Raw genomic sequence first — 16,360 nt, forward strand, 5'->3', positions numbered from 1 at the left:
TGGATTTTTCAGCAGTGTGGCTGCCTTAATTTGAGCGTTATCACCACGGAGAAATTCAGCATCCAGGTAAGGGTTTCTAATGAGCCAGCTGCTCCCTGGCCATTTTAAAGACCCGGGTTTACAGCAAGGCCCTGAGGGCGACGGAGTTTGGAAGGATGTCTGATGTAAGAGTTGCAATGAGAGCCAATAGGTTCACTGATATGGAGCTGGAGACACTGATGGACGGTTTGGAGGATAGAAGAATAGTGTTTCATGAGGTGGGGAGACTTGACAGACTGCCAGTACATAATGCATGGAGGGAGATTGCAGGGGAGATGTCAGGCACCTCCATTTATGTGAGGACGCACCATCCTTGGAGGGTGCTGGTCAATCTGCACCCGGCCCTTCCAGGGTGGCAATGGGTCGACGCCTCCTAGCACTGGGGCAACAGAGATCCTCCTCCTCCTCCTCAGGTGGTACTGCTGACTCGACCTCCAGCGGCTGTCCCCTCATGATGGCCAGGTTGCCTTGCAGTACCCATTGAGGAGGGTACTGCAAGGTTACACCAGAGCGATCCAGGCACCGGAACCTCTGCTTAAGGACGCCAATGCACTGCTCGATGATACACCTAGTGGCACAATGAGCGCCATTGTATGCATGCTCTGGCGCTGTCCTGGGGTTCCGCAGTGGAGTGAGCAGCCAAGTGGATGGGGGATATCCCTTGTCCCCAAGCAACCAATCGCAATCCTGATTTGGGCCGGTGAAGACGGCGGGCACATTGGTCTGGCACAGAATGAACGAATCATGGCTGCTGCCTCCCTTGCCCGCTGCCTGTCTGGACAGTGCTGATGGCAACACCTTCTTATGCGTGCCGCCCTGCTTATGACCAGGTGTACGCCTCCTACACTCCTCCCATCCTCAGCGTGAACCCTGCCAAGCAGTTCTCTAAAGCCCACAGGCCTCCACTAAAGAGTCAGACCTGAAAGTTGTACAAAAGTACAGGGGTATGTGCAAACCTCTGAGCAGCACTCCGCAGGTTTAATGGAGACAAAACAATTAATAAAACTATATGAAAAGCTAAATACTGCCGATGATGGAATCTGACATAGAAACACTAATAAATAATAAAACTATATGAAATTCTAAATACTGCAGATGATGGAATCTGAACTAAAACACTAAAATTAATAAAACTATTTCCCTACCACAGGGCCCCGATCGCGGCAAAACTCCAGCGGTGTCGCGTTCAAGCACCGACTCGAATGCCTCGCGGGGGCACTGCCTGAAGAAGTCCTACCTTTTTGTTGGCGAACATCCCTGTCCTGGCCGCTTTTCAGCGGCCCACACACTGCTGAAGTTAACGCTGGAAACCTACTGTTTCCAACGTAAGTGCGCACCATTCAAATCCCCCCCCCCTCCCCGAGCTGAATGTGGCTCGGGGAGGGAAAAACACCCAACCGCAGCGGCTGATCGTTTTTTTGGTCGGCCACCCAAACCCCGCGATAGCCATCCCTTCAGGGTCGGTGAATTTTAGCTCAATTAAGTTTAACATGCTCCTATTTTATTTCTCCTAGGTTTCTGTGGGAATTTTAATGACATTCTGTATGATGATTTCAAGGCAAGTACTGGCATAGTTGAGGGAACAGCTGCATCCTTTGCAAACACATGGAAAGCCCAGCAGAGCTGCCCGGTAAAATCAGATCGTCTGGAAAACCCCTGCGCTATCAGTGTTGAAAACAGTAAGAGCAAAAGGAAACATCTTTGGGCTAGGTTGGCAGGGGTAATTTCAAGTCAAAACTTTAAACTTCTGCCCTCTATCAAACAAATTTCTTGGCCTTTCTACATACGGAGAAAAAGCATCTGAAATATTCTGCAAACTATAAATCTATTCCCAGGGAACAGAAAGCTACTTCAATCTGAGGTAAATTTCAGTATTTATGTCCCTGCCAAGAACTAATCACCCTCATGATTGTATGATCTGTAAATCTGTGAGGCCTACTTATATGCTGGCTTGAGTAACATTCAGCTGTTCAGGGTATGTGACGTTTATATCAATGTGAGTGGTGCAGTGACATGTACCAATATTTACAGCAGGGTACTCTTCTGTATGGGACTCAGGAAACATTCTAACATATGTCCAAAATTCTATTCCAGAAAACTATGCTGAATACTGGTGCTCCCTTTTAAAAGAGCCAGAAGGAGATTTTTCTTCCTGTCATTCCACGATTGATCCAACTGAGTACTTCAAGGTTGGTTGATAATGTTTTATTTCTGCTTCCAGTGTTTTTTTCAATCATTGCATTTCTTCTCAGGATACATAAAAATTGTCTTCCATACTTAAAAGTAGTTAGATGCTCTAATTTTTCAGTTGCTATGTAACACCACCACCCAGTTCTTCAATGGGCATCCCTGGCCTATGCATCAGTAGGTGGATTAAGTTAACCACTGCTGGACGGTAGGATTTACTGTGTGCTCCAGGTTGTGCCCCATGTTCACATCAATGTGACAAGAAAAAAAATGAATGAATAATCATTTTCAAAAACACTGTTGTAACATGTTGATTTGGAACCCCCCTGAAGTCGGGTATTCACGCAGAAGTGAAGATGAAGCAGTGTCTCCAGGTGGCTTTATACCTGGAGAAGGATAGAATAAAAGGAAAAGGAGGTGGGGTAGCATTGCTGGTTAAGGAGGAGATTAAGGCAATAGTTAGGAAGGACATTAGCTTGGATGATGTGGAATCTATATGGGTAGAGCTGCAGAACACCAAAGGGCAAAAAACGTTAGTGGGAGTTGTGTACAGACCTCCAAACAGTAGTAGTGATGTTGGGGAGGGCATCAAACAGGAAATTAGGGGTGCGTGCAATAAAGGTGCAGCAGTTATAATGGGTGACTTTAATATGCACATAGATTGGGCTAACCAAACTGGAAGCAATACGGTGGAGGAGGATTTTCTGGAGTGCATAAGGGATGGTTTTTTAGACCAATATGTCGAGGAACCAACTAGGGGGGAGGCCATCTTAGACTGGGTGTTATGTAATGAGAAAGGATTAATTAGCAATCTCGTTGTGCGAGGCCCCTTGGGGAAGAGTGACCATAATATGGTGGAATTCTGCATTAGGATGGAGAATGAAACAGTTAATTCAGAGACCATGGTCCAGAACTTAAAGAAGGCTAACTTTGAAGGTATGAGGCGTGAATTGGCTGAGGTGGATTGGCGAATGATACTTAAGGGGTTGACAGTGGATGGGCAATGGCAGACATTTAGAGACCGTATGGATGAATTACAACAATTGTACATTCCTGTCTGGCATAGAAATAAAAAAGGGAAAGTGGCTCAACCGTGGCTATCAAGGGAAATCAGGGATAGTATTAAAGCCAAGGAAGTGGCATACAAATTGGCCAGAAATAGCAGCGAACCTGGGGACTGGGAGAAATTTAGAACTCAGCAGAGGAGGACAAAGGGTTTGATTAGGGCAGGGAAAATGGAGTATGAGAAGAAGCTTGCAGGGAACATTAAGACGGATTGCAAAAGTTTCTATAGATATGTAAAGAGAAAAAGGTTAGTAAAGACAAATGTAGGTCCCCTGCAGTCAGAATCAGGGGAAGTCATAACGGGGAACAAAGAAATGGCGGACCAATTGAACAAGTACTTTGGTTCGGTATTCACGAAGGAGGACACGAACAACCTTCCGGTTATAAAAGGGGTCGGGGGGTCTAGTAAGGAGGAGGAACTGAGGGAAATCCTTATTAGCCGGGAAATTGTGTTGGGGAAATTGATGGGATTGAAGGCCGATAAATCCCCAGGGCCTGATGGACTGCATCCCAGAGTACTTAAGGAGGTGGCCTTGGAAATAGTGGATGCGTTGACAGTCATTTTCCAACATTCCATTGACTCTGGATCAGTTCCTATGGAGTGGAGGGTAGCCAATGTAACCCCACTTTTTAAAAAAGGAGGGAGAGAGAAAACAGGGAATTATAGACCGGTCAGCCTGACATCGGTAGTGGGTAAAATGATGGAATCAATTATTAAGGATGTCATAGCAGTGCATTTGGAAAGAGGTGACATGATAGGTCCAAGTCAGCATGGATTTGTGAAAGGGAAATCATGCTTGACAAATCTTCTGGAATTTTTTGAGGATGTTTCCAGTAGAGTGGATAAGGGAGAACCAGTTGATGTGGTATATTTGGACTTTCAGAAGGCGTTCGACAAGGTCCCACACAAGAGATTGATGTGCAAAGTTAGAGCACATGGGATTGGGGGTAGTGTACTGACATGGATTGAGAACTGGTTGTCAGACAGGAAGCAAAGAGTAGGAGTAAATGGGTACTTTTCAGAATGGCAGGCAGTGACTAGTGGGGTACCGCAAGGTTCTGTGCTGGGGCCCCAGCTGTTTACACTGTACATTAATGATTTAGATGAGAGGATTAAATGTAGTATCTCCAAATTTGCGGATGACACTAAGTTGGGTGGCAGTGTGAGCTGCGAGGAGGATGCTGTGAGGCTGCAGAGCGACTTGGATAGGTTAGGTGAGTGGGCAAATGCATGGCAGATGAAGTATAATGTGGATAAATGTGAGGTTATCCACTTTGGTGGTAAAAACAGAGAGACAGACTATTATCTGAATGGTGACAGATTAGGAAAAGGGGAGGTGCAAAGAGACCTGGGTGTCATGGTACATCAGTCATTGAAGGTTGGCATGCAGGTGCAGCAGGCGGTTAAGAAAGCAAATGGCATGTTGGCCTTCATAGCAAGGGGATTTGAGTACAGGGGCAGGGAGGTGTTGCTACAGTTGTACAGGGCATTGGTGAGGCCACACCTGGAGTATTGTGTACAGTTTTGGTCTCCTAACCTGAGGAAGGACATTCTTGCTATTGAGGGAGTGCAGCGAAGGTTCACCAGACTGATTCCCGGGATGGCGGGACTGACCTATCAAGAAAGACTGGATCAACTGGGCTTGTATTCACTGGAGTTCAGAAGAATGAGAGGGGACCTCATAGAAACATATAAAATTCTGACGGGGTTAGACAGGTTAGATGCAGGAAGAATGTTCCCAATGTTGGGGAAGTCCAGAACCAGGGGTCACAGTCTAAGGATAAGGGGTAAGCCATTTAGGACCGAGATGCGGAGGAACTTCTTCACCCAGAGAGTGGTGAACCTGTGGAATTCTCTACCACAGAAAGTTGTTGAGGCCAATTCACTAAATATATTCAAAAAGGAGTTAGATGAGGTCCTTACTGCTAGGGGGATCAAGGGGTATGGCGAGAAAGCAGGAATGGGGTACTGAAGTTGAATGTTCAGCCATGAACTCATTGAATGGCGGTGCAGGCTAGAAGGGCCGAATGGCCTACTCCTGCACCTATTTTTTATGTTTCTATGTTTCTATGTTTATCTCCACTCCTCACTCCAACTAATCTAGTCTTTGAAAGACTACAGTGGGATGAGGGCAGAGTTGGCTAAAGTAGACTGGAAACACAGACTAAACGGTGGCACAATTGAGGAACAGTGGAGGACTTTTAAGGAGCTCTTTCATAGTGCTCAACAAAAATATATTCCAGTGAAAAATTGGGCGGTAAGAGAAGGGATAACCAGCCGTGGATAACCAAGGAAATAAAGGAGAGTATCAAATTAAAAACCAATGCGTATAAGGTGGCCAAGTTTAGTGGGAAAATAGAAGATTGGGAAAATTTTAAACGATAGCAAAGAATGACTAAGAAAGCAATAAAGAAAGGAAAGATAGATTACGAAGGTAAACTTGCGCAAAACATAAAAACGGATAGTAAAAGCTTTTACAGATATATAAAACGGAAAAGAGTGACTAAAGTAAATGTTGCTCCCTTAGAAGATGAGAAGGGGGATTTAATAATGGGAAATGTGGAAATGGCTGAGACCTTGAACAATTATTTTGCTTTGGTCTTCACAGTGGAAGACACAAAAACCATGCCAAAAATTGCTGGTCACAGGAATGTAGGAAGGGAGGACCTTGAGACAATCACTATCACTAGTGGGGTAGTGCTGGACAGGCTAATGGGACTCAAGGTAGACAAGTCCCCTGGTCCTGAAGAAATGCATCCCAGGGTATTAAAAGAGATGGCGGAAGTTATAGCAGATGCATTCGTTATAATCTACCAAAAGTCTCTGGACTCTGGGGAGGTACCACCTGATTGGAAAGCAGCTAATGTAACGCCTCTGTTTAAAAAAGGGGGCAGACAAAAGGCAGGTAACTATAGGCCGGTTAGTTTAACATCTGTAGTGGGGAAAATGCTTGAAGCTATCATTAAGGAAGAAATAGCGGGACATCTAGATAGGAATAGTGCAATCAAGCAGACGCAGCATGGATTCATGAAGGGGAAATCATGTTTAACAAATTTACTGGAATTCTTTGAGGATATAACGAGCATGGTGGATAGAGGTGTACCGATGAATGTGGTGTATTTAGATTTCCAAAAGGCATTCGATAAGGTGCCACACAAAAGGTTACTGCAGAAGATAAGGATACGCGGAGTCAGAGGAAATGTATTAGCATGGATAGAGAATTGGCTGGCGAAGAGAAAGCAGAGAGTCGGCATAAATGGGTCCTTTTCGGGTTGGAAATCGGTGGTTAGTGGTGTGCCACAGGGATCGGTGCTGGGGCCACAACTGTTTACAATATACATAGATGACCTGGAAGAGGGGACAGAGTGTAGTGTAACAAAATTTGCAGATGACACAAAGATTAGTGGGAAAGCGGGTTGTGTAGAGGACACAGAAAGGCTGCAAAGAGATTTAGATAGGTTAAGCGAATGGGTTAAGATTTGGCAGATGGAATACAATGTCGGAAAGTGTGAGGTCATCCACCTTGGGAAAAAAAACAGTAAAAGGGAATATTATTTGAATGGGGAGAATTTACAACATGCTGTGGTGCAGAGGGACCTGGGGGTCCTTGTGCATGAATCCCAAAAAGTTAGTTTGCAGATGCAGCAGGTAATCAGGAAGGCAAATGGAATGTTGGCCTTCATTGCGAGAGGGATGGAGTACAAAAGCAGAGAGGACCTTCTGCAACTGTATAGGGTATTGGTGAGGCCGCACCTGGAGTACTGCGTGCAGTTTTGGTCACCTTCCTTAAGGAAGGATATACCAGCTTTGGAGGGGGTACAGAGACGATTCACAAGGCTGATTCCGGAGATGAGGGGGTTATCTTAAGATGATAGATTGAGTAGACCGGGTCTTTACTCGTTGGAGTTCAGAAGGATGAGGGGTGATCTTATAGAAACATTTAAAATAATGAAAGGGATAGACAAGATAGAGGCAGAGAGGTTGTTTCCACTGGTCGGGGAGACTAGAACTAGGGGGCACAACCTCAAAATACGGGGGAGCCAATTTAAAACCGAGTTGAGAAGGAATTTCTTCTCCCAGAGGGTTGTGAATCTGTGGAATTCTCTGCCCAAGGAAGCAGTTGAGGCTAGCTCATTGAATGTATTTAAGTCACAGATAGATAGATTTTTAACCAATAAGGTAATTAAGGGTTACAGGGAGCGGGCGGGTAAGTGGAGCTGAGTCCACGGCCAGATCAGCTGTGATCTTGTTGAATGGCGGAGCAGGCTCGAGGGACTAGATGGCCTACTCCTGTTCCTAATTCTTATGTTCTTATATAAAGTAGTCATTTGCTTTTTTTCCCCTTTTATATAGAAATGTACATATGATAGCTGCAACTGTGATAATAACGAGGACTGCATGTGCGCTGCTCTCTATTCATATGTTCGAGCTTGCGCAAGCAAAGGTGTCCTGTTGACCAACTGGCGTGCAAAAGCGTGCAGTAAGTAAGCTTTTGTTATTTTCACAATAGCTTAGTGAAGCCAGAGGCAACCATGAAGCCAGAGGCAACCATAACAAGCACATTCGTCTTACAATTTTGAATCTGGTGCAAAACTGTACTGGGTTGGCAAGTGGCAACGAGTAACAGCTAACTCTGAGTTTGAACATCTCCGCACAACAATGGCCATGTGCCCAGAAAGGGAAGCATCACTGTTTGTAATCTATTTGTATATAGGTGTTTTTAAATAGTTCAGGAACTATTTAAAAGGAGTTTGACAGAAGATCTTCGCATATGAGAGCATCACCATTGACATGAGAATGCATTCATTACTTCATTGATCTAGTCGTATTTCCACTACAACAACAACTTGAATTTATATAGCACCTTTAACATGGTAAAACATCCCAATGCACTGCACCGGAGCGTTATCAAGTAAAGTCTGACACCGGTACACATGAAGAGATATTAGGACAGGTGATAGGTAGTAAGCAGCACCTTAAAGGGGAGAATGAAGTAGATAGGTGGAGAGGGTTAGGGAGGGCTGAGGGCTTTGGCAGCTGAAAGCATGGCCGCCAATGGTGCAGTGATTAAAATCAAGATTACAGGGGATATACGACACAGAAACAGGGCATTCGGCCTAACCAGTCCATTCCAGTGTTTATGCTCCACTCGAGCCTCCTCCCAGCTTTCTTCATCTAAATATCTCAGCATAACCCTCTATTCCCTTCTCCCTCATATGTTTGTCTAACCACTCCTTAAGTGCTTCTTTACTATACGTTTCAACCACTCCCTGTGGTGACGAGTTCCACATTCTCATCACTCACTGGGCGAAGACGTTCCTTCTGAATTCCCTACTGGATTTCTTGGTGACTATCTTATATTGATGGCCTCTAGTTTTTCTCTTCCCCATAAGTGGAAATACTCTCTCTGTATCCATTCTATCGAAACCTTTCATAATTTTAAAGGCCTCTATTAAGTCACTCCTCAGCCTTCACTTTTCAAGAGAAAAGAGACCCAGCCTGTTCATCCTTTCCTGATATGTATACCTTCGCATTTCTGGTATCATCCTTATAAATCTTCTCTGCACCCTCTCCAGTGCCTGTCGATCCTTTTTATAATATGGCGACCAGAATTGTACGCGATACTCCAAATTGGTCTAGCTAAGGTTCGATACAAGTTTAGCATAACTTCTCTACTTTTGAATTCAATCCCTCTAGAGATAAACCCTAGTGCTTGCTTTGCTTTTTTGATGGGCTTGTTAACCTGTGAGGCTACTTTCAGAGATTTGTGTATTTGTACTCCGAGATCCCTTTGCTCTTCTACCCCACCTAGATGCGTATTTTCCAACATGTGCCTCTCTATTTTTCTTACCAAAATATAATGTTTACACATTTACCTGTGTTGAATTTCATTTGCCAATTATATACCCGTTCCTCAAGTTTATTAATGTCCTCCTGTAATTTGTTGCAGTCTCTTCAGTATTGACTATCTCCCCAATTTGGTGTCATCTGCAAATTTAGAAATTGTGTTTTTGATTCCAAAGTCTAAATCATTAATATAAATTGGTTAACAACAGTTTTCCCAGCACTGATCCTTCTGGAACACCACTACCCATCTTCTGCCACTGTGAATAGCTTCCCTTTACTCCTACTCTCTGCTTTCTGTCTTGAAGCCGGCTAGCGATCCATTCTGGTATTGTCCCCTGACTCTGCATTCTCTGACCTTGTTCATCAATCTATTATGGGGTACCTTATCGAAGGCCTTTCGAAAATCTATATAAATTGCATCTATTGCATTATCATTGTCTACTTTCTTTGTTACCTCTTCAGGAGGCAGGAATTGGAGGAGTACAGAGATCTTAGAGTGTTGTATGGCTGGAGGAGGTTACAGAGATGGGAGGGGCGAGGCCATTGAGGGATTTGAAAGCAAGGATGAGAATTTTAAAATTGAAGCATTGCTGGACTGGGAACCAATGTAGGCCAGTGAGCACAGTACTAGTCTACTAGTCTCTATTTAGCATAGAGCTGATGTACATTTTGAGCTGGAATAATAATAATCTGAATTAAAACCAGTTGTTTCTGATTATAAAAGTACTGAGGCATCAGGATCTTTTCACACACCGGCTTGTTGAGCGAAGGTCTATCATTAACTGTCAGCGTTAATTAGTAGATATTACAGCAAGTTGTTTTGCCATACTAGCCTTTCCTCATCCTTGACTTTTCTTATCTGCTTTAACTAACTTGTTACAGACTCTTACATAAAGACCTGCCCCGAGACACTAACATACAGTTATGATATGAAGAGCTGCAGGCGCACTTGTCATTCTCTGAGTGAGAAAGATATCTCATGCGGAATACAACATGTGCCGGTGGATGGATGTGGCTGCGCTGAGGGAATGTACATGGATGACAAAGGCAGATGTGTGCCCTCATCCAAATGCCCATGCCTCTATCAGGGCACCCTCTTAAATCCTGGAGAGATGATTCATCAAGGAGATACACATTGGTAAATTAAAGTGCCACTGTAGTGATTTTGCCCAATAATAGAAATATTATGGTACTTATACAATTTGATCTTATCCTTCTCTAAATATCTGTTACAGTGTGTGTCAAGATGGAAAAGTGCAGTGCAGTATATCACTATATAGAATGGAGAGTAAGTCTTACTGTCCAGTTTAACATACATTTGTTAACAAATGTCTTGTTAATCTAAACAATAATCAAATATCTGACATGACCTTATAAACATTTTGTGTTGTACAGAGTGTTTCCCACCTAAGATCTATTTCAGCTGCAATACTACCGAGCCAGGAATAACAGGAGCAGAGTGTCACAGGAGTTGTGGAAAGCAGAGTCAGCACTGTGTGGGTACCTTGAGATTCATTTTCATAGTAAAGTATTATAATTGTACGATTGTACATCTATATCCATATTTTCACTATTCTAGTTGGGTCCACAATACAGGGCTGTTTAAAATCAGTCTTATGAGTTAGCATTAACAATGTTTGCGATGCCACTTTGAAATATTCTGTTCTTATGTTCTTCTGTTCCTAGTTAAAAGTCTAAGGGAATGAAATTGGGTGTCGCCCGCTTGGGGCACGAACTCTTAAAATTTAGAAGAATTAGTGCCAGGCGTTAATCACTTTAAACTTTAAACATTTGCGCTGCAAGAAGGAAGTGTCGTACTACATCAAGCGTTCCACTTCCTCCTTGTAGTATAATGGGCAGCAGGCAGTGTAAGGGGTAGTGAGTTCAGCAGCGCTGCACACTGGGCCGTGCAGTGCTGCCGTGATTAAAGGGAAGGGCCATCACAGCAGGCTCTGCAAAGTAAAACCAGCCAACGGCAACCGCAATCCCACGCCATCAGCCCGGCACTCGAGCAGAGTGCTGGGTTGATCGATCGCAGGTTGGAACTTGTGAAAAAAGCTGCAAGAGAAGGTACATTTTTTTTAACTTAACTCGGCCACCTTTAACCATCGCCCCCAAAGTAGCCGGCCACCCGATGCATGCCTCCTCCAGCTGTCGGTGTTTTTACCCTGGAGTTGCTGCAGGCGACAGAAGGCAATTTCGGGTCCAGGGTGCTGCCGGGGCGATGGCACGATCTCCGGGCGAAGGAGATGGGGGGCTCAACGGTGTCGCACTGCCACAAAACTCCTGCTGAATATGGCGGGAGTCAAGGTTATCGCCGCGCCCGATTGTAAAGCCATTTGCGCCCCGTTAGCGCCCCCCCTCCCCCCGGAAGCAGTAACGGGAGGTGCAAAGGCACCCAATTCCACCCCCTAAGTTTGAGTACATCCTCAAGTAACTAATTACCATCCAGTCACAGAGTTTAAGGATGGTTCACGTCAAAGAGATTTTCCTCATCCTTCCCACCAAGGTGGAGGTGCCATATCCCTGCCCGATTCCTCTACCAGACTGACCATATGGATAAGATAAGTAAATTAATGTGATTGTGCACTGTAGAAATGAGACCATCTCCTGTTACTTCATGGCATTAGAATTTCTTGGTCCATTGCTAAGCTGGATTTTTAAAAATGCAAATGAAATACTTAAGGGATTATTTTCCCCATTGTAGCACCGGTAGTTTAAGAGGAGTAAGATGAGGAAGAAGTGGAGGAGCTTGAGGAGGAGATGGAGGACTTGAGGAGGATGAGGAGTAAGACGAGGAGGAAATAGAGGACTTGAGGAGGAGGAGGAAGATGAGGGGGAGATGGAGGATTTGAGGAGAAGGAGGAAGAAGACAAGGGGGAGGTGGAGGACTTGAGGAGAAGGAGGAGGAAGACGAGGGGGAGGTGGAGGACTTGAGGAGAAGGAGGAGGAAGATGAGGGGGAGGTGGAGGAGTTTGAGGAGGAAGATGAGGGGAGGTGGAGGACTTGAGGAGGAGGAGGAGGAAAACGAGGGGGAGGTGGAGGAGGAGGAAGATGAGGGAGACCAGGGAAGCACCAGATGGTGCCACCAGATGGCCCACACCCGGGAGAGACTCTCGCCGCCATCTAAAAGACCAGGTTTGAGTGACATCCTCCACCATCAGACTTTGAAGCACTGTTGCCATATGCCTTACCTTCCACAATTGAGGATTCTTCAATAAGGTCCCCGTCTGCACTCAATCCTTTCAACCATTTCCCCATGAAGAACACAATAAAAAGACCACCAATTCCAGCACTATCTAATTACCATAATTACTCTTTGCCTGGAGCAAAAACAAGCAATGAAAACAAGACACAGCTAACAGCACTTACAAATATTAATCTATTCCCCCCAGTGCTTATCCTTAGTGACACTCCTATAAATGCCTACTGTGGTGCATCTGCAAAGTGTAACCTGAGTGGCAACAGCAGGCGAGATGGACAGCAGCTGAGAATCTGCAGAGGGTTCAGATGTCCTCCTGTGACATCCTCGAGAGACTGTGGGCTGTGATGGACCTGCCTCAGACAGCCCTGTCTCATCATGTGCTTGAACTGTCTGGGCCACCTGCCTGACAAGCAACTTCAAGGGCAATGGTGGAGTGACGAGGGAGGAGCAGGAAATCATCCGGAGCGAGACCAGTAGGTTCCTGCTCCATGATTCCTTACCACTACCTTGAGGCATCTGTTCAGCCAGTGATCTGCTGGAGGACAGAGCTCTGGGCAGCTGAGATACTCTACAAACCTCTTTCAACCGAGGAATCTCTAGCCAACATGGCAGCCACCTAAGTTTCCATGGCAGCACTTTACCATTCCATGTAAGGTGCAATGACTGCATTGGATGCTGTCTGTCATTCCACGGAAGCTGCTATGACTGCAGTGGAAGCTGCGACCTCAGTCATCAGGCGCTGCTTGAAGTTGGGCTCCACAGATTGCTGGATGGAATTGGCCGGTCTCTCCAAGCTGGAGAGGCTGGGGTCCAGGCTCTGTGTTCAGCCCTGAGCCAAGCTAGAAGTGGACTCGTCCATCCTCCTAGCCACGACCCGTAAACTTACATACAGGCTGTCCATTACACCAAGCATTTAGTTTGTCAAACCCATCAGCCTTCTTCTGAATCTTGGCCCTGCTAGGTTCTCATCAGATGCCTCTACAGCAGGGCTAGTATGTGATCTTGTTCCCTGCAAAGGTGGCACCTGTGATGTCTCTACCATCCGGCATAGCTGCTGTCCACAAGTGCTTGGTGTGTGCCACTGTGAGGACCCTTGTTCTCCCCTGACCTCTAAGTTACGCGCGGTACCGGTCTCTGTGTTCATGCCTATGACAGTGGTATCAATTGACACAGTGCCTTCTTCCTCATTCTCCTCCTCCTCCTCTTCCTTCAGGCAACAAGGTGGCTTGTCCTCCTTTTCCAGTTCCTCTTGGGGGGGTGGGGGGGGGGGGGGGCAGGTGGATCTTGCTCCTGGACGCCTGCAATGATAAAACTGGAAGGGTTAGGGTGCAAAGCGTGCGGCCACTATAAGATGATGTGTGTGATGAGACCATATGGAGCTTGTGTGTGAGGATAGGTTTAGGGAAATTAGAGATCAGGAATAGCTGTGGATTTGTAAGGAAGCTGCAGTGACCCCATATATCTAGGCGATATGTCCCCTGTACTGCTTGTGGCCACGCCGTCTACCACTTCCCACCCGATTATGACCAGCACTGCCTCAAGTCAAGTGATCTCACTGGGTCCTGCTTCCCCTCTCCTGGTCAAGTCCTGCTGCCGCCTGCTATCTTGTCCTGGAAGAGAAAATGTGGTGATTGTGAATGAGTGTATCTTGCTAGGTGTGCTGGTGTGTGTGCATGACGCCCCACATGGGTGAAGAGCTGTGAGATGTGTGTGAGGTGCGAGTAGTGCCAGTGAAGGATGCAATGGTGTGGGTTGTGTGAATGTCAGTGTATAGTTAGAGGGTGGGTGCAGTGTGTTGAGGTTGTGATGCTGCTTGTGCTGCATTTATTGAGCAGTTGTTTATGTGAGATGGGATCTTACTGTGGCCCCTTGTGTCAAATAGTTACATTTGTGGGTCACTGAAACAGTCCTAGGCTGTGACCACCTCAGCAATCTCCTCCCGCATCCGCCACATTATTTGCCCTGTGGCCTCCTTCCCTCCTGCGGGTACAGGACATCCCTCCTCTGCTGTATCTCCTCCACCAGGACCTCTAGTGCCAGCTCTGAGAACCTGTGAGCCCTCTCCCTCCGTCCCTGAGCCATCCTGATACGTGCCGTTGTCTGTCAGCCAGCGCTCTCCATATCTTCAGTGTAATATACGGCTCCAGGAAAATTGCTCCTAATCAGCGCTTGAGTACTAAACGTGCCGGCCTCTGGTTTAGTGCCTCCAGGCATGGTTAAATCACGGTAATCACCAATTGGCCCCAAAATTACAGGCTAAAACCAGGGTTTCATACAGGCGAGTCTTACTACAGCACCCACTTAGCACCTGTTTTCACCTTTTCCCCCAAATAACCCCCATAGTTTTATTAGAAGGAATGTCGGCGTAGACTTTAATTTTTGGGTGGCTCGCTGGTGGAGTGGGTCAGTCTCCTACCCGTGCAGAACCAGTGAGCTGTCCAACCCAAATGGGTGCCCTAGTGTGGCTCACCGGATACGAGTGGTGTAATATTGAGAGATCTGGAGAAGGCCTGGCCAGCAGCAAGGTAAGTCCTGGGGGCTGGGGTGGTTCCTGTTCGGCAGGGGAAGCCCAGGGCAGCAGTGGCCCAGATTATTTTTGTGAGGAATTGAGTGAGGAGCAGTAATTTTAAACTTACCGTTTTGGGGCACAGCACAAACTTTGCCCAGTTGTCTCCCAAAAAGGCAAGCTGGGTATCATAAAACCCTGATTTGCAGTAAAAGTGACTAATGCCTGATATAGGCAGGCTCTTCTGCCTCCCAGTGGTAGGGCCCTTTAAAAGTGGCGATGTCCGGAGCGTCGGGGTGAATAGGACATTAGATCCTCTAACCTCATTTTGAGGCCATTAGCTCCTCGTTAATACCAATTTGGCCAAATAAAGATTGGCCCCAAAAGAGTGAAAATCTACAGAATTTGTTATGTAAGGATTTGGTTACACCCCATCTATAGTACAGTGCACCATTTTGGTCATCTGATCACAGAAAGGACATTATTGGGTTTGAGAGAGTAAAGAGGTCAGCAATAAAGATGATCCCAGGTGTCAGGAATTTAATGTTAAGAAAGTTGGCTTGTCTTTTTTCAAAAAGAAACTACAAGGTCATCCAACTGAGGTTTTCGCAATCATGAAAGGTGTGGTGTATGTAGCACACAAATCACTGACTCCACACGGTCTGCTGTGACCTTCGTCCTTTATTGTTCAGCTCCAGAGTGCCTCCCAGGTGTGGTGGTCAGCCTTATATAGTCCTTGTTATAGGTACTACCAGGGTTTCCCACCACAGCGCCCTCTGTGGTGTGGCATAGTACTTACATTACATTTAAGGTACTGGGACGATACACACATCATTATATAACATCACCTTCCCCCCCCGCACCCCCCCCACCTGGACGCAGGACAACGATAGACACATCATTACATAACATCACACTTGTCCAACAGAAGGCAGGTGGGCATAGACAGTGCGTTAGTATGATACATATTATCTGGTTATTGACTGGTAGTAGATCCTTGATTTCCTTGTTAGCCGTTATCATTAATTGTACTTCATCCATTATTTTACACAAATACAGTGGCCATTCAGCATAAAAAAGTAATTATTATTATAAATTCACTAGCTCACATTAATATTGCTAATTTTAGACTCGCTCTGCCAAACAGAAGTCCTTTGTGAGGACCACCTCTTTGTAAGGCCCTTTTAAGACTCCCAGGTGCATTTCCTCTTTAAGGCGCCATCTTTGATGCAGGAGGATTCCACGAGGCTTCTCCTTGGGCGCCGCCATCTTTGATGCTCTGCAGCTCCGACACGATGCCGCCGCCATCTTCTTCTCCGCCGCTCCGAATGCCCTCCGTCGTCACAGCCTCCGCTCCCCTCTGACTTGCCGCCTCTCCTGCGGCCGCACTTGCCGCGTCCCCCGCGGCCTCCGTAGCGGCCTCCCCTGCGGCTGCCATGGCCGCCCGACGCTACCAGCTCCTCGGCGGGGCCTGCCCAACAGCCTCTTCCTCTGTGGGGCCCTTCCGAAC

At 46.1% G+C, this 16,360-nt stretch overlaps 1 protein-coding gene across 1 annotated transcript in view; it reads left to right on the forward strand.

Annotated features, from left to right (window-relative positions):
- Positions 1–16,360, forward strand: part of LOC139279612 (mucin-2-like) — an 83,857-nt gene that overhangs the window by 34,714 nt on the left and 32,783 nt on the right. Inside the window, exons 13-18 of the mRNA XM_070898727.1 lie at positions 1,554–1,718; positions 2,134–2,228; positions 7,646–7,772; positions 10,022–10,277; positions 10,375–10,427; positions 10,535–10,635. Of these exons, the coding sequence (XP_070754828.1) occupies positions 1,554–1,718; positions 2,134–2,228; positions 7,646–7,772; positions 10,022–10,277; positions 10,375–10,427; positions 10,535–10,635 (797 nt within the window). The remainder of the gene's footprint in view (positions 1–1,553; positions 1,719–2,133; positions 2,229–7,645; positions 7,773–10,021; positions 10,278–10,374; positions 10,428–10,534; positions 10,636–16,360) is intronic.

Source organism: Pristiophorus japonicus, chromosome 14 (assembly GCF_044704955.1).
Source record: "Pristiophorus japonicus isolate sPriJap1 chromosome 14, sPriJap1.hap1, whole genome shotgun sequence".
Lineage (NCBI taxonomy): Eukaryota > Metazoa > Chordata > Chondrichthyes > Pristiophoridae > Pristiophorus > Pristiophorus japonicus.